The sequence below is a fragment of the Phoxinus phoxinus genome (assembly GCF_949152265.1).
Source record: "Phoxinus phoxinus genome assembly, chromosome: 10".
Lineage (NCBI taxonomy): Eukaryota > Metazoa > Chordata > Actinopteri > Cypriniformes > Leuciscidae > Phoxinus > Phoxinus phoxinus.
This window is the reverse complement of record NC_136885.1, coordinates 5,900,684-5,924,254: the sequence shown is the minus strand read 5'-3', so window position 1 is coordinate 5,924,254 and position 23,571 is coordinate 5,900,684. Positions and strand designations below refer to the sequence as shown.

At 39.6% G+C, this 23,571-nt stretch overlaps 1 protein-coding gene across 1 annotated transcript in view; it reads right to left on the bottom strand.

The window, feature by feature from the left end:
- Nucleotides 1-23,571, bottom strand: part of ibtk (inhibitor of Bruton agammaglobulinemia tyrosine kinase) — a 43,693-nt gene that overhangs the window by 3,425 nt on the left and 16,697 nt on the right. Inside the window, exons 12-26 of the mRNA XM_079625058.1 lie at nucleotides 13,742-14,356; nucleotides 13,291-13,377; nucleotides 13,119-13,201; nucleotides 11,971-12,008; nucleotides 11,794-11,890; nucleotides 11,598-11,699; nucleotides 9,652-9,769; nucleotides 8,344-8,404; nucleotides 8,141-8,265; nucleotides 7,920-8,056; nucleotides 6,414-6,553; nucleotides 5,675-5,769; nucleotides 5,504-5,599; nucleotides 4,993-5,139; nucleotides 2,930-3,124 (exon numbers count right to left, since the gene is read on the bottom strand). Coding sequence (XP_079481184.1) covers nucleotides 2,930-3,124; nucleotides 4,993-5,139; nucleotides 5,504-5,599; nucleotides 5,675-5,769; nucleotides 6,414-6,553; nucleotides 7,920-8,056; nucleotides 8,141-8,265; nucleotides 8,344-8,404; nucleotides 9,652-9,769; nucleotides 11,598-11,699; nucleotides 11,794-11,890; nucleotides 11,971-12,008; nucleotides 13,119-13,201; nucleotides 13,291-13,377; nucleotides 13,742-14,356 — 2,136 coding nt within the window. The remainder of the gene's footprint in view (nucleotides 1-2,929; nucleotides 3,125-4,992; nucleotides 5,140-5,503; nucleotides 5,600-5,674; nucleotides 5,770-6,413; nucleotides 6,554-7,919; nucleotides 8,057-8,140; nucleotides 8,266-8,343; nucleotides 8,405-9,651; nucleotides 9,770-11,597; nucleotides 11,700-11,793; nucleotides 11,891-11,970; nucleotides 12,009-13,118; nucleotides 13,202-13,290; nucleotides 13,378-13,741; nucleotides 14,357-23,571) is intronic.

Here is a 23,571-nt window from a genome sequence, read left to right as displayed (position 1 = left end):
CATCTGCAGGCTCAGGTCAGATCAGTGCTGACACATGATGAAGGACGTCCTGGAGAGCAGAGCATCCCAGAAAACACCAGAGATCCTTTTTGACCCGGAAGAGGTACATCAAATGTTTTTAAAAAGCTATAGTTTTTAGTACAAAGATTTTTTTTTAAGTGTGTGAAGACCGTCAAAATACACTTTTTTCTTTTCTTTTTTTTTTTCTCCACAAAAAAAAAAAAAAAAAAAGTAAGATGTAACCATTTAAACTAAATTGTTACACCTTTCGCTTTCAAGTCCGTTTTGACTCGACACTGTGGCTTTACACATGAAATTTTTAACAGTAGATCGGTCTCAAATTACTTCTGTAATACATTTAGCTTTTTTCCTACACTGACACGCACATCATACTGAAAAATAAATGACTCAAATAATGTCTTAATGTTAAAATAATAAAAGTTTATCAAAGTAAAAAGAATATATTTAGTTTGAGAGTACATTTTCAGAGTAATATTGGTGTTGTTTTGTTAGAAGAAGAATATGTAGCTTTCATAAATTTAGACTGTTTTTAGCAGTCATGAGTTATAAGTTTCATATGAATTTAATAAAATGTATTGAAGTCAATGGAACTCATACTGGAAATTATAATATCACATGCTCTTATAAAATGTCATTAACGATATATTCAAAAACAATTTCATATAAATATTGATAATTTTAATTTTATTGATAACTTTTTGCTGTAATTCTTGAAAAATAAGAAATTAAAAGTATTTTTTACATTTCTTTTATTAATAAAAGGGGGTAAATTGAGTAATAGCATGGAAAAAACATGGTAACATGCAAACCTTTAATCAGTAACTTATCATTAATGAGTGAATGCACAGATCAAATATGGTTTTGAAAACATTAAGTTGTGACTTTTATAAGCTTTCGGTCCACCGGGTCCAAGCTGACCCAGGAATGCAAAAGTACCATTTTTCTTATGCATAAGGAGGGTTAAATTACAGTCCGAATCATCTGAACTTCAGACGACACTGGGTTTGCTTAATAAACACAGTGTACTAACCAGATGCCATCGCGACAAAGCAACTAGTGCCAAGACACAGTCACTCTGGTTTCCATTTCAATAATTTCCAGATGAATATTTGAACACATTCTCCATCGGTTGAAATCGTGGGGGGGGGAATCATACTAAGAAAAAGAACATCCCATTACTTCGAGAAAACAGCACAAAGAAAATGAAATATCAGCCTAGAGTCACACCTACAGAACACACCCGTAAATGTCAATAGATGCAGTGTAACATGTGGCTTCAGTCCCCAGCATCTCAGTCACATGACCGATCACTCACAGGCCTCGTTATAAAGAAGCATTACAGCGCCATCTAATGGAACAAGAACCAGAATAACACCTAATCTCACACACAAGGTCTGGTCCACAAACTGGTGAGTGTCTAGAAAAGCTGAAATTGAAGTTATCATCGGTGCACCACAAGCCCGTTTCAAAGGGAGGCAGCAAAGGACATATTATTTTGGCCATTTTGTAAGGAAGCACTGCATGTGTGCTTCACAGAGAAAGCAATCCCAGAACACACTCTTTGAGAAGAGTGGCGTTTCTATTCCAGATGATCAATATCCTTGTGCTAAAAATCGAATGGCCATTAAGACATGGTTTGAGGAGTCTGGTGTGGACTAATCTTGCGTACCTAGCCAGAAGGTAAAGCATGTAACGCGATCAATAACAGATTATTTTGTTTACGGTCACGTTTAGGGGTGGGTAAATGACCCTTCAATAACACCATGTGCAACCATACATCATTCATTCAAGATCGCAACACTCTTCATCAAAGCACATGAGAAATTAGTTGATGTATTTGTTGATGTCAGTTAACTTCTCCGAATGTTAATCTCTACCGTAGAAATCTGTGTTTATTTCTCAAACTATAAAACAATGTTTTATCACAGTTGTTCTGTGATGATATGAACATTTGGGTCCCACTTTATATTAAGCTTTAAGTACTATGTACTTACATAGAAAAATAAGTACAATGTACTTATTGTATTCAGGTTGTATTGTAAAACACTTTTTCTGCTATTGCGGTGTGATACGGGTAAGGTTAGGGACAGGTGTGGTGGTATGGGTCGGTTTAAGGGTGGGTTAAGGTGTAAGAGTAGGGTCAACAGTGTAATTACAAATGTAATCACATCAATTAATTACCGCTTTAATTACATGCTGGTATTTTTAAAATATAAGTACAATGTAAAAACATGTATGTACACAATAAGTCCATTGTATTAAATTGTTAATTTCAATGTAAATACATAGTACTTAAAGCCACTTAATATAAAGTGGGACCAATATTTGTAACACAGAGATAACGATACTGTGTGGTTGAAAAGACTGTTTGTGAAGCGGTTTAATACCTACAACTGCTCTCTCTGGGTCAGCGGCAGCGCCAACACTGACAAAATCACAGCGAAACATTCAGATCTAAGGTTTAATAGACACAGGCGAATCGTTGTCATTTAGGAATGAGAAGACAATTTTTTTAACAATTAATTGTGCATCTCTATTGTGTTTATTTATTATTTTCATACTTTTATACCCAGCTGAGTGAAACGACACTTGCGTCTGCTGTTTGTGTCTTTCTGCTGCTGTCATACCTTACATGCGTTTTGTTGAACTAATGATGATGTCATCAGCTAAAAAGCATGCACAGGTGTCTTTACTTCCTAAACAAGAGTGCACCAGAGTCACGCCACAGTTCCAGTACATCTGAACTCAACTTTCACTTTTTCACACTTTTTCATGCGAAACGTGCCAAACCACCAGTGTGATAGCATCATTGGACTTCTGACTTAGCGAACCTGTTTCCAGTTTAGCGTGCCATATGCATCCAGCATTTAGAGAATGTATATTGTGCACTGAATGAGATGTTCCTCACCTCGCGGGTTTATCCGGGTCGCTGCTCTCGGCACATTTAAAGGTCACTCGTTTGGCACACATCTGCGGTGCTGCAGTGGCCACTGGACTGCTGGCCTTCACTGGGGAAACTGGAGAGGGTTTTCCACGCTGTTCCTCCTCCACTAGAAGATCCCGGAAGGAACAGGAAGAGGGCGGGGACTGAACTGCTGTCGACCTGACAACACAACGATGCAAGGTGAGTGAGGAACTGAAAACAATGACAAACATCATTAGACAATCACGGTTTCCAAATGACAAAGTTAATGGCTCTGCCAAAATCATCCTTGGGCTTAGGATAGGGGCTTAGGATAGGGCCTTTTGCCTAATTCCCCTTATACAGGGTGACACATTGTCAATTTATGTACCTTTTATTTTAAAAATTGATGGTCTTGTTCTTTTTAATGATAAAAACTGAGATAAAATTGTTAGCAATAGTTTAGGCACTATATAATGCATTAGGCATCACTGATCTAGGTATAAATATGCTATTTATACAAAATGTTAAATGTTAAAATGGATTAGTATCATATTAGTTTACTAAGGATGTTAACACACTTGTAGTTCAGTTTGCTTGGTCCAGACCAAAAAAAAACATTTAGTCCTGGTCCGCTTAGCGTTCACATTGGCAGTAAATGGCAGCGTTCACACTTATTCACATGAACTGCACTAACAGAGCAATCGCACCAGAGTTCGTTTTAATCAAACCAAACATGCCAAGTGTGAACACACCCTAAAACTCGAACACACCCTAAAACTCAAACCCATCAAAAAAACATGGTTACTTGCAGGGTTTGAAATTGTTTTCCCCCACCGGCCAATTTGGCTACTAAATTTGTAAGTTACCAGCCATTCAGAACTTCTACTAGCCAAAAAAGGAAGAAGACATTAACCAGATGACATTAACCAGATAACTACGTCACACTTTCTCACTTTCTTTTAGCTAACATTTATTTTATTTAATTTAATAAAATATTTCCATCCATTCTTTCTGCTATTATCCTCTACAGGGTCACAGGGATGTTTTGCTGAACTATAATGCGTCTTTATAAATGGTTTGCATCTTCATTTGCTACTGACACCAGTTACACTTGCAGGGGGAAATGATTGACAAGCGATTTGACCAATAGTGTGCAGGCATTGTACATATTAAACCAACTGTAGTGTGCGAGAGATCATGGGGTCAGAAAATGATCAAAGCAACGCAAACACGTGTACAGCGTTTAGAAGACACTTAATTATTCAATAATATTATTCATTCAACTGCACCAATACTATCAATACTTGAATGGACAATAATAAACAGGAGAATAACAGATTTAGTGATGCAAACTTCATCAAATATGAGACGAATTCAAATTATGCTATAAAGTTAATGTTGCAAAATTCATCAATAATGACACTAATTTGACTCGGCTATAAGCAGCTCTTCAGAAGGCAATAGTGTCATTATTCAGTCAATGGGCTTTATGCACAGCTGCATTACTTCCTGAACTTTAGTCAGCTCCTTTGTTTCCTGTCTGCCATTATTGGACAAACTGATTAATCCAGGTATGTCTGATTATTGTTGTTGGTCAGGTTGGCCAATAATGGCAGACAGGAAACAAAGGAGCTGACTAAAGTTCAGGAAGTAATGCAGCTGTGCATAAAGCCCATTGACTGAATAATGACACTATTGCCTTCTGAAGAGCTGCTTATAGCCGAGTCAAATTAGTGTCATTATTGATGAATTTTGCAACATTAACTTTACAGCATAATTTGAATTTGTCTCATATTTGATGAAGTTTGCATCACTAAATCTGTTATTCTCCTGTTTATTATTGTGAGGCTGCTAAGAAACAATCTGTATTGTATAAAGTGCTGTATAAATAAAGGTGACTTCACTTGGCATTTTATGTATGAGGACTGTAGAAAGCATGTCAATAGGAAAGCCAAGCCAAATTTAGAAATCCCAAAGAGGCCGCACAGTCACCCGACCGTATACCCATTTCTCAGACATAATGGAGAGCAGAAAGTTTTCCTGAGCGCTTTCTCTCAGGCTCTCACCAGGTCTTCACAGGTTTCACTGGAGTGACAGTTGGTGGTGATTTCACAGACATGCTCTCCATGCTTCCCTCTCTGGAGGCCAGAGCCATCATCTTCCTCTGCTTCTGAGACATCTTACTGGGAGTGACCACGGCTTTACTGCTCGATCTGGTATTTAAAATAATGAATTAAGTAGAGAATGGAGTAAAAAAAAGTTTTTTAGTTGACTTACAAATGAAAATTCTGTCATCATTTACTCAGCTTCAAGTTGTTCCAAACATTTATTAATTTCTTTCTTTTGCCGAACACAAAAGAATATATTTTGAAGAATGTCGGTAACTAAACAGTTGATGGACCCCATTGACTTCCATGGTATTTTTTTTCCTACTATGGAAGTCAATAGGATCATCAACTGTCTTCTTTTGGGTTCAGCAGAAGAAAGAAATTCAAACAGGTTTGAAACAACTTAAGTGTGAGTAAATGATGACAGAATTATTATTTTAAGTGTGCTTTGTGAACTACCATGACTTACGAGCTGGGACCTTTGGCTGTGGCACCCAGGTTCAGTGAGTTGGCCTCCATCTCCATGATGGCCCTTAGGTCCAGGACAGGAGCTGGTCTGGAGAGACTGAACATACATTCAGAATTACAGCGACACCAATGAAGAAGATCAACTGCTTGCGGAGCCAGAGATTTAAATCACCTTGCTTTGACAGTCGGGATGGGTTCAGGGGTGGAAGATTGAGTGGGAATGGGGCCAGGAGGTGTCTTTAGTCCCACTGGTCCACGTCTCTCCTCCTAAAAAAAACAATTTTTCTTAAATGGAGAGTTCACGCAACGATGAAAGTTCTGGCATCATTTACTCAGCCTAATGATATATGAGAGCTCTCGTGGGAAGGAAAATGTTCAGAGAAAAATGACTTACATTTTGGTTCACAGGAATAAAGTAAATTTTACAATATATTCACATAGAAAACAGTTATTTTAAATTGTAATAATATTTCACAATATTACTCACAATTGTACTGTATTTTGATCAAATAAATGCAGCCAAATAAGTGAGCATAAAAGACTTCCAACCCCAAAATGTTGAACTATAGTAAATATAAATAACAAAACAAAAAAAGCTTTAAAAAGGATGTAGCGGACATAATTATCAGAATGTAGTAGTACTGTATATCTTTAAATGTAGCTAATGGAATTGTTAAACTGTATATAAGTGTATAGAGTACAGTATATATTACACCAAAAATAATTATCATTTTTGGAAATCATTTTGGGTTAAATATTACCCAATAAATAATATTATTGCTTTCCGTCACAAGTGTAACTGAAAACAATTTTTTTTTTTTTTTATATATTAAAGTATGAAATGTGTCAATACTATAGTGTATTGTGAGTTGATTTGTTAAAGTGTTAAAGTTAAAGTGTTATGCCATTACCTGTGTATCAGGCCTGTCCTGGAAGACAGGGGACGGCAGGTCTCGAGGGCTGCCCACCTCCATATAACTGCCCTCCGAGTCAGACGTGATGAGCTCCTGCAGAGACTCCACTGAACTGGCCTTCACCGAACGGCTCAGACCTGGGGAAACACAACAGTCAGCCAGATCCAGTCCAAACTAAGAGCGTCTGTATTCAGGAAAACTATTGAAATGATAGAAATGACTGAATAATTGACATTTGCTTTGTGGTCACATGATCTTCAGCATGTAGAGTGCCATTTAGATCAGTGGTTCTCAACCTTTTTGTCTTAAAGGCCTCGATTTTTCAACACTATATTCAGAGGCCCCTGATGTAAACTATATAACATTTCCTCTGTAATTATGATAAAGCTGCTTGTTTTCAAACATTTTTATCACCATAAACGAGTCAAAATACTAAATTGACAATTATTTTTGTGATTCAAAACAATTCAACAACTGAATATTCTTCTGTATGAATTTCTTTCTTCTGCTGAACACAAAAGATGATATTTTGAAGAATCAACAAACAGTTTATTTCCTATGATGGAAGTCAATGGGTCCATCAACTGTTTGGTGTAGCCCCGCCCCTTTTCAGCGCTGCGCTCGTTGTCTTGACTTCCGGTCTGTATTTTCACAGAGATCTTGCGTATTTATGAATGAATGTCTTGTTTTAAAATCTTCCCGGTCTACTGACATTTGTTAAGACATCTGCTTCAAACATTACAATCCTCATGATAACTTTCGTTAACTTTACAGTTACTCCTGGACAGCGATCCCATTGAAATATACAGAGCGACCGCAAAACGGAAGTTCAAAGACAATATTCTAAAGATGGCTGCGCCCTCGTTTCTCTGGCGCATAAGGTCTATAAGTCAAACTTTTTTTTCATTGTTTGACTGGTCCTGCGACTTATAGTCAGGTGCGACATATATCAAAATGAATTCATACTGACTGAGATGAACCAAGAGAAAACATTACCGTCTACAGCCGTGAGAGGGCGCTCTAGTTAGCGGAGTTCTTCAGAAACCGAGCAAAAACTCAATGGATTCAGTGTTGAGGAATGAGATCGCGGGAGCTTGGTGAACTTGCTTACCGGTAACTTGTAGGACTCGCTGGCTTATGTTATTTAGCCTATTCAGCCTCCCAGGTATATGTTCTTTATGCTATTGTGTCGCTGAATAACTGTTAATGTGTTACGCTAACACACCGGACACCTTCAGCCTGTTGTTATGTGTGCTGTTGTGTATCTGAATAACTTGCCTTTCCAGATTAAATGTCTGTTCTTGGTCTTGGATTTTGTGAAATAAATTTCTAAATAAATGCGACTTATAGTCCAGTGCGATTTATATATGTTTTTTTCCTCTTCATGACACATTTTTTGACTGATGCAACTTCTATTCCGGAGCGACTTATAAAAAAGATCCGGAAAATATGGTAAATGAAGCTGACTTGACTAATTAGTCTTTTATGAGTGAGCAAGTTGACCTGTAGTGTGAGGGCTGTGGGTGACGTCAGTAGGAGAGCTCTGAATGACATCAGACAGATTGTATCCGCCAAAGCTGTCAGAGCGGCGCCGAGGTTTCCTCTTAGCCCTCATTTTGGCCTTCTTCAGCAGGATATCACTAAGTTAAACACAGGGAGAAGTCTTACAGATGCACAGTCCTTCATATCCAGGTTACAGAGTTTGAGCAGGGCAGATTTCACACCTGGAGTGATCGGCTTCAGAGTCGCTCTTACAGTCCACAGCAGAGTCCCAGTCTCCGTCCTCATAGGCGCTGAGATCAGGAGCGTCGGCGTACGGTGTAATGAGGCGTCTCTGCATGGCTGGGATCTGATGAAGGAGTTCGCGGTCAGGATCTCTGAGCAAAGCTTTAATGAACACGATAAGAACGATGATTTAAAAACTTACCATCCTCCTGTACGCAGATGTTAGATCCCGGAGGACGTCATCGCTCAGGATATCCAGCGATCTGAGAGACAGACACATGAACATCTGTTCATTCACTACTGTTCAAAAGTTTGGGGTCAGTATGATTTTTTTGTTAAATAAATTAATTCTGTCATTCAGCAAGATAAAGACATTTATAATGTTATACTGGTGAAGCTCGAAAAAATTTAATATTGTGAAGAAGTTAATTTATTTCAGTAATTCAACTTAAAAGGCGAAACTAATATATTATATAGACTCATTACATGCAAAGTGAGATATTACAAGCCTTTATTTGTTATAATTTTGATGGTTATGGCTTACAGATTATGAAAACCTTTTCACAATATTTGAATTTTGAATTTGGGGTTTGCATAAGCTGTAAGCCATAATCATCAAAATTATAACAAATAAAGGCTTGAAATATCTCACTTTCCATGTAATGAGTCTATATAATAGTTTCACCTTTTAAAGTTGAATTACTGAAATAAATGAACTTCTTCACGATATTCAAATTTTTCGAGTTTCACTTGTAAAAGATTTACCGTATATTTCAAATAAATGCTTTTTTTTTTTTTTACTTTCTATTTACCAAAGAATCATGAAAATTAAAATGCATCATGGTTTTCACAAAAATATGAAGCAGCACAGCTGTTTTCAACATTGATAATAGTTACTCGAGAAATATTACTCGAGCAGCAAATCATCATATTAGGATGATTTCTGAAGGATCATGTGACACTGAAGACTGGAGTAATGATGCTGAAAATTCAGCTTTGCATTACAGAAATAAATTACATTTTAAAATATATTCAAACAGAAAATTATTATTTTAAGTTGTTATAATATTTCACAATATTTGATCAAATAAATGCAGCCTGGTGAGAATGAGAGACTTCTTCAAAAACATGAAAAAAAAAAAATGTACTGACCCAAAACGAATAATTGTAGTGCTGGGCGACATGACGATATTATATTTTGACCTCTTGTACCTTATTGCTTAAATATAATTTAAATTAATTTAAGAGTGAACTAAGGACATACTTGCAAGCTATCATGTTTGAGGAAATTAGTTTAAGATAGTTTGACTGTAAGCTGTAAAGTACGGTGACCAGGAGTGGACATGTTCAGTTCACTTACGATAAGGATGTCATTACCTCGACAAAATTATCTTGTGGCCACGAAAAATATTCTCACACTCCCACAAGTTATGTCATGACCCCGATAAATCTAAACCCTGCCGGTCACCGTAGTAAAGCATCTCTGGGGGTTTAAGATTCTCCATCTTACTTGGACTCCAGCATCGCCGCCATGTTGAGGACGATGAACTGCAGACAGGAGAGCTTGAGCTGATCAGCGTTGAACACGGTGGCGAACTCCAGCAACTCTGCTGCGTTCTTCAGCGTCACTGCACACAATACAACACTCAGATTACACCAGATATTTACAGGACGAGTCCAGCAATCAAGAAGATTACCGGACGAAAACATCTCATTTCGGTGTCAATTTTGCATGTATAGTATAGTATGTTATATACGATTTAATAATAACAAAAATCAAGTCAATTGAAAGATAAAAGCTTAATAGTTATAGTTCATTTCCATGCTATTCAAAATGAAAGGGGCAGTCGTTCTTGGAAGCTATTGCTTCATCTCTAAACTTTCCCAGAACTATGTTTTCTCTCCATCTACGGTATTGTATTTTAGTCATGGAACTTTTTATTTACATAACACAAGCCCAATCTCATACTAATAATCTCATTATCTGATTAATTTCTTCAAGTAACTTGAAAAGTATGATAGTGGGCTTGTGTTTTGCTACGCACTTCATTCCACCAAGCGTTGTTTGTTTTCTTCTTATTTATTCAAATCCAGATAATTGATTAAAAAACATAGATTGAAATTAAGGTACAAATTATAAAAAACTTCAAACAAACTTATGAAATGGTTAAAAATCGTCTCCGACCCACTCCATATCTCTCCAGACATATTGAATTCAATCCATTTCCACGCCCTTTATGACGCATCCCATTTTAATAAATAGATTAAATTAAAACAAAACAAATAATATCATAAAAATGTAACGAAAATATGAAACCAAATAAATGTACTTAAATGGCTACAACCAGGGTCCGAAATTAACACCCGCCAAGCGCCAAATGCGGGTAGATTTTCCATTTGGCGAGTAAATCTCAAAAGGCTATCCGCCACACTGGCGGGTGAATATTCATACCAAAATAGTAATGTAATAAACATTTTTTAATAAAATGTTTGTCCCGCCATAGTCTTATCTGATCGGTAGTAGCCGAATGTAGACGAACTGCTGCGCGTGTGACAGGGCGCATGTTTAACTGAAGAACGAGCAGAGAGAGAGAGCGAGCCCCGGTCGCGCGCGCGCGCGCTCTCTCTCTCTCTCTCTCTCTCTCTCTCTCTCTCTCTCTCTCTCTCTCTCTCTCTCTCTCTCTCTCTCTCTCTCTCTCTCTCTCTCTCAGTGGAGACAGCTAAGCGCTGTCTTCAGCATCCGAAATTAACACCAGCCAAGCGCCAAAAATGCTGGTAGATTTTCCGTTTAGCGAGTAAATAATAAAATAAAATGTTCGGACACTCGGGAGGTCGTGAGATATTGCACACGTTACGAGTCAGTTAAACTGATAATCGCGTCAAAGCAGCTGGTACTACACGGCACGACTGTCCGGCGGCAATCACGTGAGCTTTCGCGCTAAACACAAGAGACCGGAGTTTTCAATGTTGCAGCAATAGCTTCAGATAGAAAATGACAGAAATGTGTGTGCAAATGGACAGTAGCCATTCCTTTCAACATAAAAACGAGAGAGAGAGAGAGAGAGAGAGAGAGAGAGAGAGAGAGAGCGAGAGCGATTGAGAGAGTGTGTGTGTGTGTGTGTAAAATATATATTTTTTTTAATTATTATTATAGCCTACATTTCAAATTTTGCTCTGGACAATTTTTTATGTTTGTATTCAACATAATACCTTATTATCTCAATTAAATGTAGGCCTACTGAAATTAATGTATATGTGACACAAAAAGGCTGTTTATTATTTTGGCCGGTAAAAAATATGCTTGGCTGGTAGATTTTTTCATCTACCAGTCCCCGTGGCAGGTGAGCCAAAAAGTTAATTTCGGACCCTGGCTACAACAGTAATGCATTACTTTTAGATTTACAACAAAACATCTGAAGATGAACAACTTTCCCCAACACTGAAAGAGAGACTTACAGTTCTCAGTGATGGCGACCTCGCAGATCTCCTTCAGCCGAGTGATCAACAGCTGATCAGCCACCACAAGCACGTTACACACGAACTCCACGTTCACAGACTCTGAGATGCACAGAGAGACGAGATGCGGATTACACAGGGGAGAGGAAGACACAGCAGGATATATGACAGCAAAGCACAACGTCTGGGCTGAAACCTCTGACGGTGGGAGACTCGTCTGTGTAGATGTACTCCAGAATGACCTGCAGGACATCAGAGGTGGTGGGCATTTCGAGCGCAGTGCAGCTGGTGGCCTGAAGAGGGCAGAAGAGATTACATTATAATAATGTCCAGTCCAGAGAGACTAAAGATGCTTCATGTTGTTCAATCGTACCTCTATCCAGGGGCTGCCCAACATACTGTTGAAGTACTCTGAAAATTAAATAGTGCATCTATATTAAAATATGATAACCACAGGACAGGAATAGTTCACCTGGAAATAAAGCATTTAGTTATGTTCATGTTGTTTCAAACATGTATAAACTTAAATAATAATGTCTAAGCTGCTGAATGAACACGAATGTGGATTTTCAACCATAAAATTAAGGATCTTCAGCAAGTAACTTAAATTCCACCAAAAAAATAAACGAGTAACGAGGAAGTTTTCTGTTTGCTAGTCATTTTTAGAGCTCAACTGTTCCAGTTCCTCTCCACTATCAGTTTAACTATCAGCTTAAATCTCTTTGCTTCCACAAGAGTCATTAAAACCATGTTAATGATGACAGAATTTTAATGTGAAACGCCAGAAATCATATATAAATGTCACTTGAGTTTAGTCAAGAGTACACAGATATGCACTACCATTCAAAAGTGTGGGATTGGTAAGTTTAAAAATATACATATTTTTTAAAGAAGTCTCTTCTGCTCACCAAGGCTGCATTTACTTAATAAATAATAAAGTAAAATTGTAAAGTTTTCTGTGTGAATATTGTCAAATATAAGTTATTCCTGTCATCATTACTAAGCATCAGTGTCATATGAGCCTTCAGATATTATTCTAATATGCTAATTTGCAGCTCAAGAAACTTTTCTGATTATTATTATCAATGTAGAAAACAGTTGTGCTGCTTCATATTTTTGTGGAAACCGTGATTTTTTTTTCAAGATTCTTTGATGAATAGCAATGACTATTTGAAATATAATTATTTTGCAACATTATGTTATAAATGAAGTATTAATTTCCAAGCTTTTAAACGGTAGTGTATTTATTTGACAAAAATTTAAATGAGGCAGTGTAGGTCAGACATATTTAGCTAAGTTTATGATTTTCCTGTCCAATGATAAAAAATGATTTAAAGACACATTTTCAATGCTAATCAGCTAAACGGTTAGTAATCATGCACGTAATGTCAGAGACTTCTTCACCTTCCAACACTCACAGCTTCATTTTCATTTGAGTCAGATTTAATATGGCATCTGAATCAGTTTTGAATAAAGTCTACGGCAGTGGACACAAGTGTGAAATAAAACATTTGGTCTCACCCAGCCGAGCGCACAACACGCATTTGTGACAGGGAAACTCTTTCCCATCTTCAGAGCGCAGTGTGACATCACAGAAACACAAGCTGAGGACACATAATGAGAAGATCTGTATTCACAGCCAACCAGAGAGTGTATGACATCGACTGATGTTTCTCAAAGGAACAACACACACCATTTTTTCTGGCTGAGTCGTAGCTTGTTACCCGTCTTCTTCTGCGCCACACTGATCTTCCCATTTTCAAACTTCACTCCGTCAAGCCTAGTCAAACATAAAATACAGTTATTGATTACAGCAATAGCAATTTCGCATGTTTCAGTAATGTTTTTGCATCAAATTATTTTAAATGCATTAATAATTTTAGTCCTAATATATATATATATACATACAGTATATACTGTAAATGTATATGCAGCAGTGATATACAACTTAAACATGCTTCCACTTAAGATACCTTGTTTTGAACAATTTATAAGGCAGCATTGCACCAATCCTTCATATAGTTTGCATATAGGCTGACTATCTGCCTTGTTAAAGCAAATTATGACTATTTTTGGAGCAAGACACCTTGATTGACATTGTAGGTGACCTTTACGCTAAAAATACACTACAAAAAGTGTCTCACCGTGCGGAGAGACTCCCCAAGCCCAGTTTTTTGGCGACTCCCTGCAGCATCTTCACAGGGTTTTGTCCAGGTGGACCAATATTTCCGTTCTTGGCTTTTTTCCCAGACTTAGTGCTTTTACCCTTGGGCTTGTCTGCTTCCTCACAAGTCTGCGCAGGCAGAGAGCGGTACACCTCCAGAGCAGAACGGTTCTCCAGACCCAAAGCCTGGAGACTGTGGATGAGCTGCTGCTGCGGTTCGGGATCGGAGCTCGGGCTGGAGCGGGGCATGATGGGCCGGGTCCCATGCACCAGCATCTCACAGGAGTCTGTGTAGATGAAGTGCAGCGCGTGCTCCAGCATCTCAGGAGGAACCTTCTCCAGAACCAGCAGATCACAGCCCACTGCATCTTCCCCTTTCTTCACCTCTCCATCTCCCTCTTTGCAGCCCTCGGGGAGGAGAAGTTTCCGGAAGAAGTCCGAGCGCATGGACAGAATGTATTTGTGCGCTGCAAAGGTGCGATCGCCAGCCTGCAGGGTCACGTCATGGATGCTGTCGGTCTCATCGGCCTCGGACAGGAGGCGCTGGAAGTGCTGGGAGAATGTGGACCCAGAAGTGGTGGGAACTTCATACAAGCTGAAGAAGGGAGAAGAAAAGTGAATGTAGGGCTGCATGATTAAACTAAATAAAAGCAATATCGCAATATGGCTTAGTGCAGTTATTAAATCACAAAGGGTGTGATTTAATTAAATAAATATAAGCGTTGTGTGTTTAAGAGTGAAGTGCGGCACTGTGTTCATTTACACGCGAGTAGATCCGCCGTCATCTACATCTGCAGGACTCCCTGCGGTTTTCCATCAAAATGATGGTTTAATGTTTGAAAATTAAGATAAATATTAGTATTGCAAATTTGAATTTGTATTGTAAAATAAATGATTATGTTATTTTTCTTTATTTCACAGTGAAATCACATTAGTAATCTTTCTTATTTTGTTTTTATTTAGTAATTTTTATATTTAATAATTATTATTCAATCGCATTTTTAAAATTGCAATTAAAAAAAATTTTTTTTTAATCGTAATTACATTTATTCACCCTATTCGTGCAGCACTAGGTGAAATGTATAACGAGACATTATTAAGATTCAGAACAAAATACAGGGACTGAATGATTTTCATAAAATTTGGTTCCATTAATGGTTCTTGAGTTTGCATTCTTACACTGGTGTAGACATATAAAAAAGTTTTTTTTTGTACAGTTTACTGCACCACTTTACAAGCAACTCATCTTTGCAATGACTCAAGTAAGAGTAAATAAGTAGTTTGACGAAAAACTACTCAAGTTACTAAGTTCTTTAGTATTATTTTTCTATTTTTTATACAAAATGAGGTAATGTTAGCAGACAGTATGGAGCGCTAAACACTCTGATGCAATTTCGGTTTAATTCATACTGGAAGCCGGAGGGCGCACTCGTGCAGAAAATCCACAAGTTAGATTCATAGAAGTATTTAACGCAACACCAAGGAACTTTTTCTCTGCGGTCGCCCTACAGGTTGGAAGCGGAATTGTCCATTACCGCTGTCGTAAATAATTTAGCCTCCCGCCACTACTGTCGCACACACACTCGCTGTTTATCCAGCACCAGCTTTGGAATGAACGATGTCCACAGACAAGTTAGAGTACGATCCATGATTTCATGAAAGTATGATGTATTGCGACATCAGAAACGAAGAAAAACTAAATAATGACTATTGTAACGCTTGACGTAAAGCAAGTCAAATTTGTAGTTTTCTTATGTCTCATTAGAACTACAGAAAACCGACCCGATCCGGCAATCTTACATAGTGTGGTTATAGCAGATATAGGGCTGCAAAGCGGAGGCAGAAGTGCCTTTCTCCCTGTTACGACTTGAACCACTGATACGATTTTGGAAACATTATTTTAAAGTAAAAAAATCTTCCTTAGTGTTGCTTTAACTTATGACATTCCAGGAAATCCCTTAGATGGAAATCAGATATGGCTTTATACCATGAATAACATGCAGATAGAGACGTTTTGACTGATGAAACATGAAGACAATAAACACACGATTGCGATGATATATCGATTTATCTTTGTTCTTCAAGCCATCTCGAGCTGTATTTTCATAAGAATGATGTCTATTGTAAGCAGCCAAGTCTACTACTTTAAGCAGCTGATGGTTGCTGGACGGTGCTTGTTAATGGACGCGCTCGCTCGGGTTGTTATTCACTGCAATGTCCACACCAAGTTCTCTGGTTTCATTGTAGATTTATTTTACCGTGAATGGTCCTCATTTCCAGTAAGCAAGAGTCCAACAGACAGTCAATAAATCCACAGTTCCAAGTCTTTCACCAATACAGATTTCCTACTGCGCAGCATGGCCTAGAATACCTCAGTGTAGCATAGCATAGCTTAGCGGTCAAAAAACTGTGTGCACCTTCCCTCCAGCAACACATGTCACCTGAAGGAAGGTTCCTACCTATATTCAGCAACCAATTACCCAAAGAGAGACCCCTACTGGACACACACTTACATATTATTTAAATAAAGACAAAATGGCTCTTACATACCGGCCCCTAATTGGGATGAATCAAACATACCAATTCCCAACACATAAACAAAGAGCCACACATAAATACAAATAGTGAGAACAATAAACACACATGATGCTTATAACAAAACACCTTAGCCCATAGACTCGTGTAAAAAACAAAGCTTTGCTACAGGCCTGTCTATAACACTGGTCTTAGTTTGTAAACGGACAGAGCGAACCAGCCCCTTTTTGTCAGGAAATGTTTCCAAGACTCTTCCGAGTGGCCAGGAGCCTCGAGGCGCCGTTGGATCCATGATGGTCACAATGTCCCCAGGCTTGAGGCTATTCTTAGTTCTATTCCATTTCTGTCTTTCCTGAAGCAAAGGTAAGTATTCTCTCACCCATCTCTTCCAAAAGAGATCTGAAATGTACTGGACCTGTCTCCACCTTCTTTTTATGTACAAATCATGTGCATCAAACAATCCAGGAGATACTGTCGGTTTTCCTTTCAGCAACAGGATATGATTAGGGGTCAGAGCTTCAAGATCCATTGGATCATCAGACAATTTGGTGATTGGTCGATCATTCAAGATGGCCTCAACTTCACACAAGACTGTATGGAAACCATCGTCATCGAGCATCTGCTGTTGGAGAACTGCAGTGAGGATTTTCCTCAACATGCGGATGACCCGCTCCCAAACCCCACCATAATGCGACCCAGCAGGAGGATTGAAACTCCACTTTATACCCTTCTGGCATAAAACTCCTTGAATGTTAGCCTGATTCAATGATGAAAGTGCCTCCCTAAGTTCTCTCTTTGCCCCGATGAAATTTGTACCATTATCTGATAGAAGATGCTCCACTTGCCCTCTTCTACTGATAAATCGGCGCAGAGCATTAATACAGGCATCCGTGTCAAGAGAAGTGGCCAATTCAAGGTGAACTGCTCTGCTGGCCATGCAGGTGAAGATGACACCATAACGCTTAGCTGTGCCTCTTCCCTTCTTCACCACTATTGGTCCAAAATAGTCAACACCCGTGTTGGTAAATGGTGGATGGTCTGGCAGAATCCTCTCCTTGGGTAGGTCAGCCATCTTCTGCCCCATCATCCGGCCATTATATCTTTTACAGAAACAACATTCTGCTATGATCTTTCTCACAGCTGAGGTGGCACCTGTGATCCAATACCTCCTTCTTAATGTAGACAACATGTGGTTACGCCCACTATGGCCAAGCTGTTGATGTAAATCCTTCAGTATGAGGGCAGCCACATGCTGATCTTTAGTGAGGAGTAGTGGATATTTTGTCTCTTCTGGCAAGGAGCCCTGTGTCAGCCGCCCTCCGACCCGCAAAAGCCCATCATCCAACCATGGGTCCAGCTTATAGATGGTACTCCGTTTGCTTACTATATCCTTTCCAGAAGACAAAGCAGCGATCTCCTCAGGGAATCTTTGCTGTTGGCAGTAGCAGATTATGGCCAGCTCAGCTTCCATAAGATCTTCTGCTGACAAGGTTTGTCCTTCTGTTGCACCTTTAACTACCCGACTCTCTTGCACCAAGGCACTCTGCTTGTTAGCATCAGCAATATTCAACTCCATCCTCTTGCGAGTTCTTCTCAACAATAATATCCTCTTCAACCTAAGCAACCAGGCAACTGCTACTCGAAGTTTCCTCCAATCTGAAAAGTAGGCCATCAGCCAATCTGTACCCTTCAGTGAACCTTGAGTATTTACCACATTTACAACAACTTCTTTCTTGACCTCAAGGTCGTCAACCCCTACTGCAGTGTGCACAAGATTTTTGGGCCAATCCTCTTCTGATTTGTAAAGAAACTTGGGACCTTCTATCCATCGGTTTTTCTTAATAAAATCTCCAGCGCTCCTTCCTCTGGATGCATCATCAGCTGGATTCTCCTTTGAGCCAACATATCGCCACTGTGATGTCTTTGTGCCTTCTCTGATAATAGAGACTCTGTTTGCCACAAAAGTATGAAAACGCTTGTCCTCATTCATGATGTACTTGAGCACAGATGTGCTGTCTGTCCAAAAGACAGATTCTTGCAACTGGAGCCTCAGCTCTTTCTTTAACATCAGGTCAACACGAACAGCAAGCACAGCAGCAGTTAACTCCAAACGGGGAACTGTGATGACCTTTAAAGGTGTTACTCTGGCCTTGCCCATGAGGAAGGCAACATGAATGTCACTGTTGCTATTCTTGATTCTAAGGTAAGTGACCGTGCCATACCCTTGTTCGCTTGCGTCTGAAAAATGATGAAGCTGGGCATTTATGCAAGACCCACAGCTTGTGGGCTTAAGGCATCTCTCAACTTTGAACTCAGACAGTGCATTCAGCTCCTTCAACCACCTTGTCCAGTCACGCAAAATGTCGTAGGGCACAGTCTCATCCCAACCGACATTCCTCCGACATAACTCCTGTAGCATGATCTTAGCAGGTAGCACAACTGGTGCCAAAAACCCAAGTGGATCATATACTGAGCTGGAAACTGACAACATCCCACGTCTTGTGCAAGATTTCTCCTGGACCTCCATTTTGAACTTAAATGAGTCAGTTTCCGCACACCACAGCAATCCAAGTGCTCTCTCAAGAGGCAGGCTGTCCCTGTCCAGATCCAGCTCCTTCCACTCTTTGGCTCGATGCTCCTCGGGAATGGTTTGCAGGACAGTGCGCTTGTTGCTACTCCATTTTGTCAGAGTGAAACCTCCTCGCTGACAAAGAATGGAAAGATCATTGACTAAACAAACTGCTTCATCTTCAGATGCCACACTCTTAAGGCAATCATCTACATAGAAGTTTTCTTTGAGAGTTTGAACCACCTCTTCTCGGAACTCAGATTGATGATCATCTGCTGTTTTTCTCAAAGCAAAGGCAGCACAACTCGGAGAGGAGACAGCCCCGAAGAGATGGACATTCATGCGAAACACTGCCACTTCTTTTGTAAAATCTCCATTCTGCCACCATAAAAAACGGATGAAGTCCCGGTCCTCTTCTGCCACCCGAACCTGATGAAACATTGATTGTATGTCACCCATGACCGCTACAGACTCCTGCCTAAACCTCAAGAGGACTCCAATCAATGTGCTTGTGAAATTGGGACCTTGTAAAAGGACTTGATTCAAAGATGTTCCATTGAATGCCGCACCACAATCAAAAACCACCCGCAAGTTTCTCTTCTTGGGATGACGTACACCATGGTGAGGAATGTACCACACCTTGCCGCTCTCACGTTTAAGCTGATGAGTGGGCACTTCCTCTGCATATCCCTTTGCGAGCATTTCATTTACAAATGATACATACTCCTGATAAAACTGATCATCTCTCTGGAATCTCCTCTTCAATCCAAGTATCCGCTGTTTTGCCAGAGAGAAATTGTTGGGCAGATACACATTTTCTTTTTTAAATGGCAACTTTAAGGTATAATGATTGTCCTGAAGCTTGGCAGAACTCTCTGCAATCTCCAAAAATCTAATATCCTCTCTTGACAATCCTTGCTCTTCTGCAGCTCTTTCATTGAAGTCATGGTTGTATTGTTTAAACAACATCTCTTCCAATCTACACACAGAAATCCTGTTAACCACTGCAGAACAGTCTTCAGCCTCAAAGCTACCTGCATGCAAAGGACCATTGATGACCCAACCTAATGCCGTTCTCATAGCATAAGGACCATCCCCATGGCTGTTTATGACTTCCCAAGGCTCCAACATCTTAGGAGCGTTGTTTCCAATCAACAAATCAACGTTAGCCATTATGCGGGGAACTTTAACCTTTGCCAGGTAAGGCCACTTAGACAAATCTCCTTTAGACACAATGTTGTCAGAACTTACAGGCATTTGTTTCTGTGTGAGCGTTTGTGGAAGCTGATAGAAGATGTTACCATCAATACCAGACACTTCCAACCCAGAGAGTGCGTATGCTGATACAACTCTTTCCTGTCCCATAGTTTGTAACAGAAACTGAGTTCCTCTACCAGAGAGATTAAGCCGCTGCATAAGACTTTCAGTACAAAAAGTCGCAGAACTGCCAGGATCCAGGAATGCATACGTCTGGATTATCTGATCTCCTTTACTGGCCTTGACTTGAACTGGTAAGATAGAAAGCAGACAGCGATCCTTTCCGGCCCCTGTATGACCACAGGTTTCGGCAGAGCCTACGAACTTGCATGCCTCCGCCTCCTCTGAATTGGCCGTATATCTGTCAACATGAAGCACAGTGGGATGGTGCCGACCACATATCCTACAAGTCAACCGCTTGCCACAATTACGACTCATGTGCCCAGCACTTAAGCAACCAAAGCAAAGCTCTTTCTCTTTTAGAAAGTCCATCTTTTCCCTTTGCTTCTTCCTTTTGAATAGTTGACAGTACTCCAATACATGATGCTTAGCACACCACACACATAATGGAATCAGTTTAGAATTGTTTGGTGGCAATTCTGTCCTCATATTCTTAGAGGTTTCCCCAGATTCCACTGGTGCAATGTTAGTGGCAAAGATGTTTCCCTTAACTCTGCCTTCTGGAGATAGCCTTGGTCGATTAACAGGTCTTGTGATAGTTGGCAAATCCCTAATATCACCAAACAAGGGATCCATTAGGATGCCAACCTGTCTTTCAAGAAAATTCACAAGATCTTTGAACAAAGCTCTACACTGAGTATTTTCCAGAATGTTATGTGCGACAGTTCTCCACCGCTCTCTGAGCTTGAAAGGCAATTTACACATAATAGCTCTCATATTGCTTGGCATATCTAACTCCTGAAGGTATAGCAATTCCTCAGTGACATTGCAACAACCACGCAGAAAAAGGGCATACGATTGCAAAGCATTGACATTCTCCCATTTTATTGCGGGCCAAGACAAGGCTCTTTCCAGATAAGCAGTGGCAATCTTGTACTTATTGCCAAAATGTTCCTGCAATAGCTGCTTTGCCTTAGCATAGCCAAGGTCAGGGGTCATGTGTAGGCAACTACGTACCAACTCTTGTGGCTGCCCCCTAGTGAACTGTTCCAAGTAATATAAACAATCACTAGAGCTTGTCTTCTCCTCCACTCCCTTTTCAAATGCTCTGATAAACGAAACATACTGAAAAGGATCTCCGTCAAATAAAGGTATATCTCTGGCTGGTAAAGATGAACAACGTTGCTGTTGGACAAGAGCTGATGTTATTTCATTTTGCTTTTGCATTATATTGCCAATGTCAACATATTGACTCTGCATTTGTGGTCGAGGAATCATTTCAGATGCTTGTTGTCCATGTTGAACTGATGTGGGTCGAGAAATCATTTCAGATGCCAAAGGTCTACGAGGTTGAACTGATGTGTCTCCAAGTGCATGCTGGGAATTCCGCCTTTCTGAGTCCATACATTCCTGCCAAGGCTGCTGACAAATTTCCTGATACGGCACAGAAGACATCAAAAAGGGATCCACTGCTGGTACTTTATCTGCAGTTTTGCTATAGCCAACTAGTTCAAACTCCTCCGCCATTGGATTTAAGATAGTTGCAGATGCTTTCCCTTCTTCCTTTTCCAATTGAGACTTCACAACATGAGAGGCATTTGAAACACTGCGACTTTCAGAGGCCTTTAGAACTGCAAGTTTTGCATTGGATTCTAATAGCATTGCTTTCAGTTCCAGTTGCTCCTTTTTCCTCTTAATCGCATGCTCTTGCTCCTCCAAGTCTTGTCTTTCCTTTAAAGCTGCCATACGAGCAAGCAGTGCCGCCTTGTTTGCCTCGGCTAGAATTCTGGCAGAAGAAACACTACTGCATGTACTCATTTTACTTGGACGTCTACTACCAACATTTGAAATACTATCATCTGGATTGACCCCATCAACATTGTCAGGATTGACCCCATCAACATTGTCAGTCATGACTTCAGTTGTAGTAATTTCATCATTTTCATTACATGATACCCACTTTTTGACTTCAGAAATAAAATCATTGTTTACAATCATTTTTGCCTTAAACCATGTGTCATGTTTTTCCTTCTCACTTTCAGGTAACATACCCATCAAAGAACCATGAATACCTTTTACTTCATCACACAAACCCAGAAGATCAACAAAAGCACATTGCACCTCTTTTACATTTCTTTGTTGCATCAGACCTTGTATCTTTTTCCTTAAATTAGTAGCTTTCGTAAACACAGATTTTCTATCACTCTGCAACCTTTCAACCTTTTCTACAAACGCTTTAGGAGTTAATTTCACAACACGTTTTTGTTTGTCCATTTGAACATCAACATCAGTAAAAACACCATTGTCCAACGGAAGCGCTTCCATAGACCTGTGCTTAGTTTCAGCAGGCTCCATAATCCACCGTTTTCAAAGCACAATCGAAGCAACAATGAATCTAGTTCGCAAAGTTAGTTATACTCTTTTGACAACCAATGCATTGGATTTATGTCCCCATGTTGTGTGCACAGAAAGTTAAATGGCCATTCAACAATAAGTAGCGCTACTAAACATACCTCTTCACGTTGGGCGCCATTTGAACAAAGCTGACGTTTGTAGAGCAGCTCCAGTGTCTTTCCTCACGTTGGTAGATGGTCCCTGACCCAAAGCAAAGACGCGCACATATAATCCACAGATATGCGATGTCCTCCTGTCGTGGCTGCAGCTGATCTCAGATGTAAACAGAATCGATGCAAAGTTCCTCCAACATTCCACTCAATCTTATTCAACAGATGATGAAATTCCAATGCAAAAATAGGTAAACTCAGTTTGGTTTGAGTAAAAACAGTTTTTTGACTAAATGTAAGCAGCCAAGTCTACTACTTTAAGCAGCTGATGGTTGCTGGACGGTGCTTGTTAATGGACGCGCTCGCTCGGGTTGTTATTCACTGCAATGTCCACACCAAGTTCTCTGGTTTCATTGTAGATTTATTTTACCGTGAATGGTCCTCATTTCCAGTAAGCAAGAGTCCAACAGACAGTCAATAAATCCACAGTTCCAAGTCTTTCACCAATACAGATTTCCTACTGCGCAGCATGGCCTAGAATACCTCAGTGTAGCATAGCATAGCTTAGCGGTCAAAAAACTGTGTGCACCTTCCCTCCAGCAACACATGTCACCTGAAGGAAGGTTCCTACCTATATTCAGCAACCAATTACCCAAAGAGAGACCCCTACTGGACACACACTTACATATTATTTAAATAAAGACAAAATGGCTCTTACATCTATAATGCAACGTTAATCGACATAGCCCGATTCACAGTATTGAATTTTATAAAATGATATATATTCTGTCTCACTCTGTGTTAAGAAGCAACATGGGACCACAT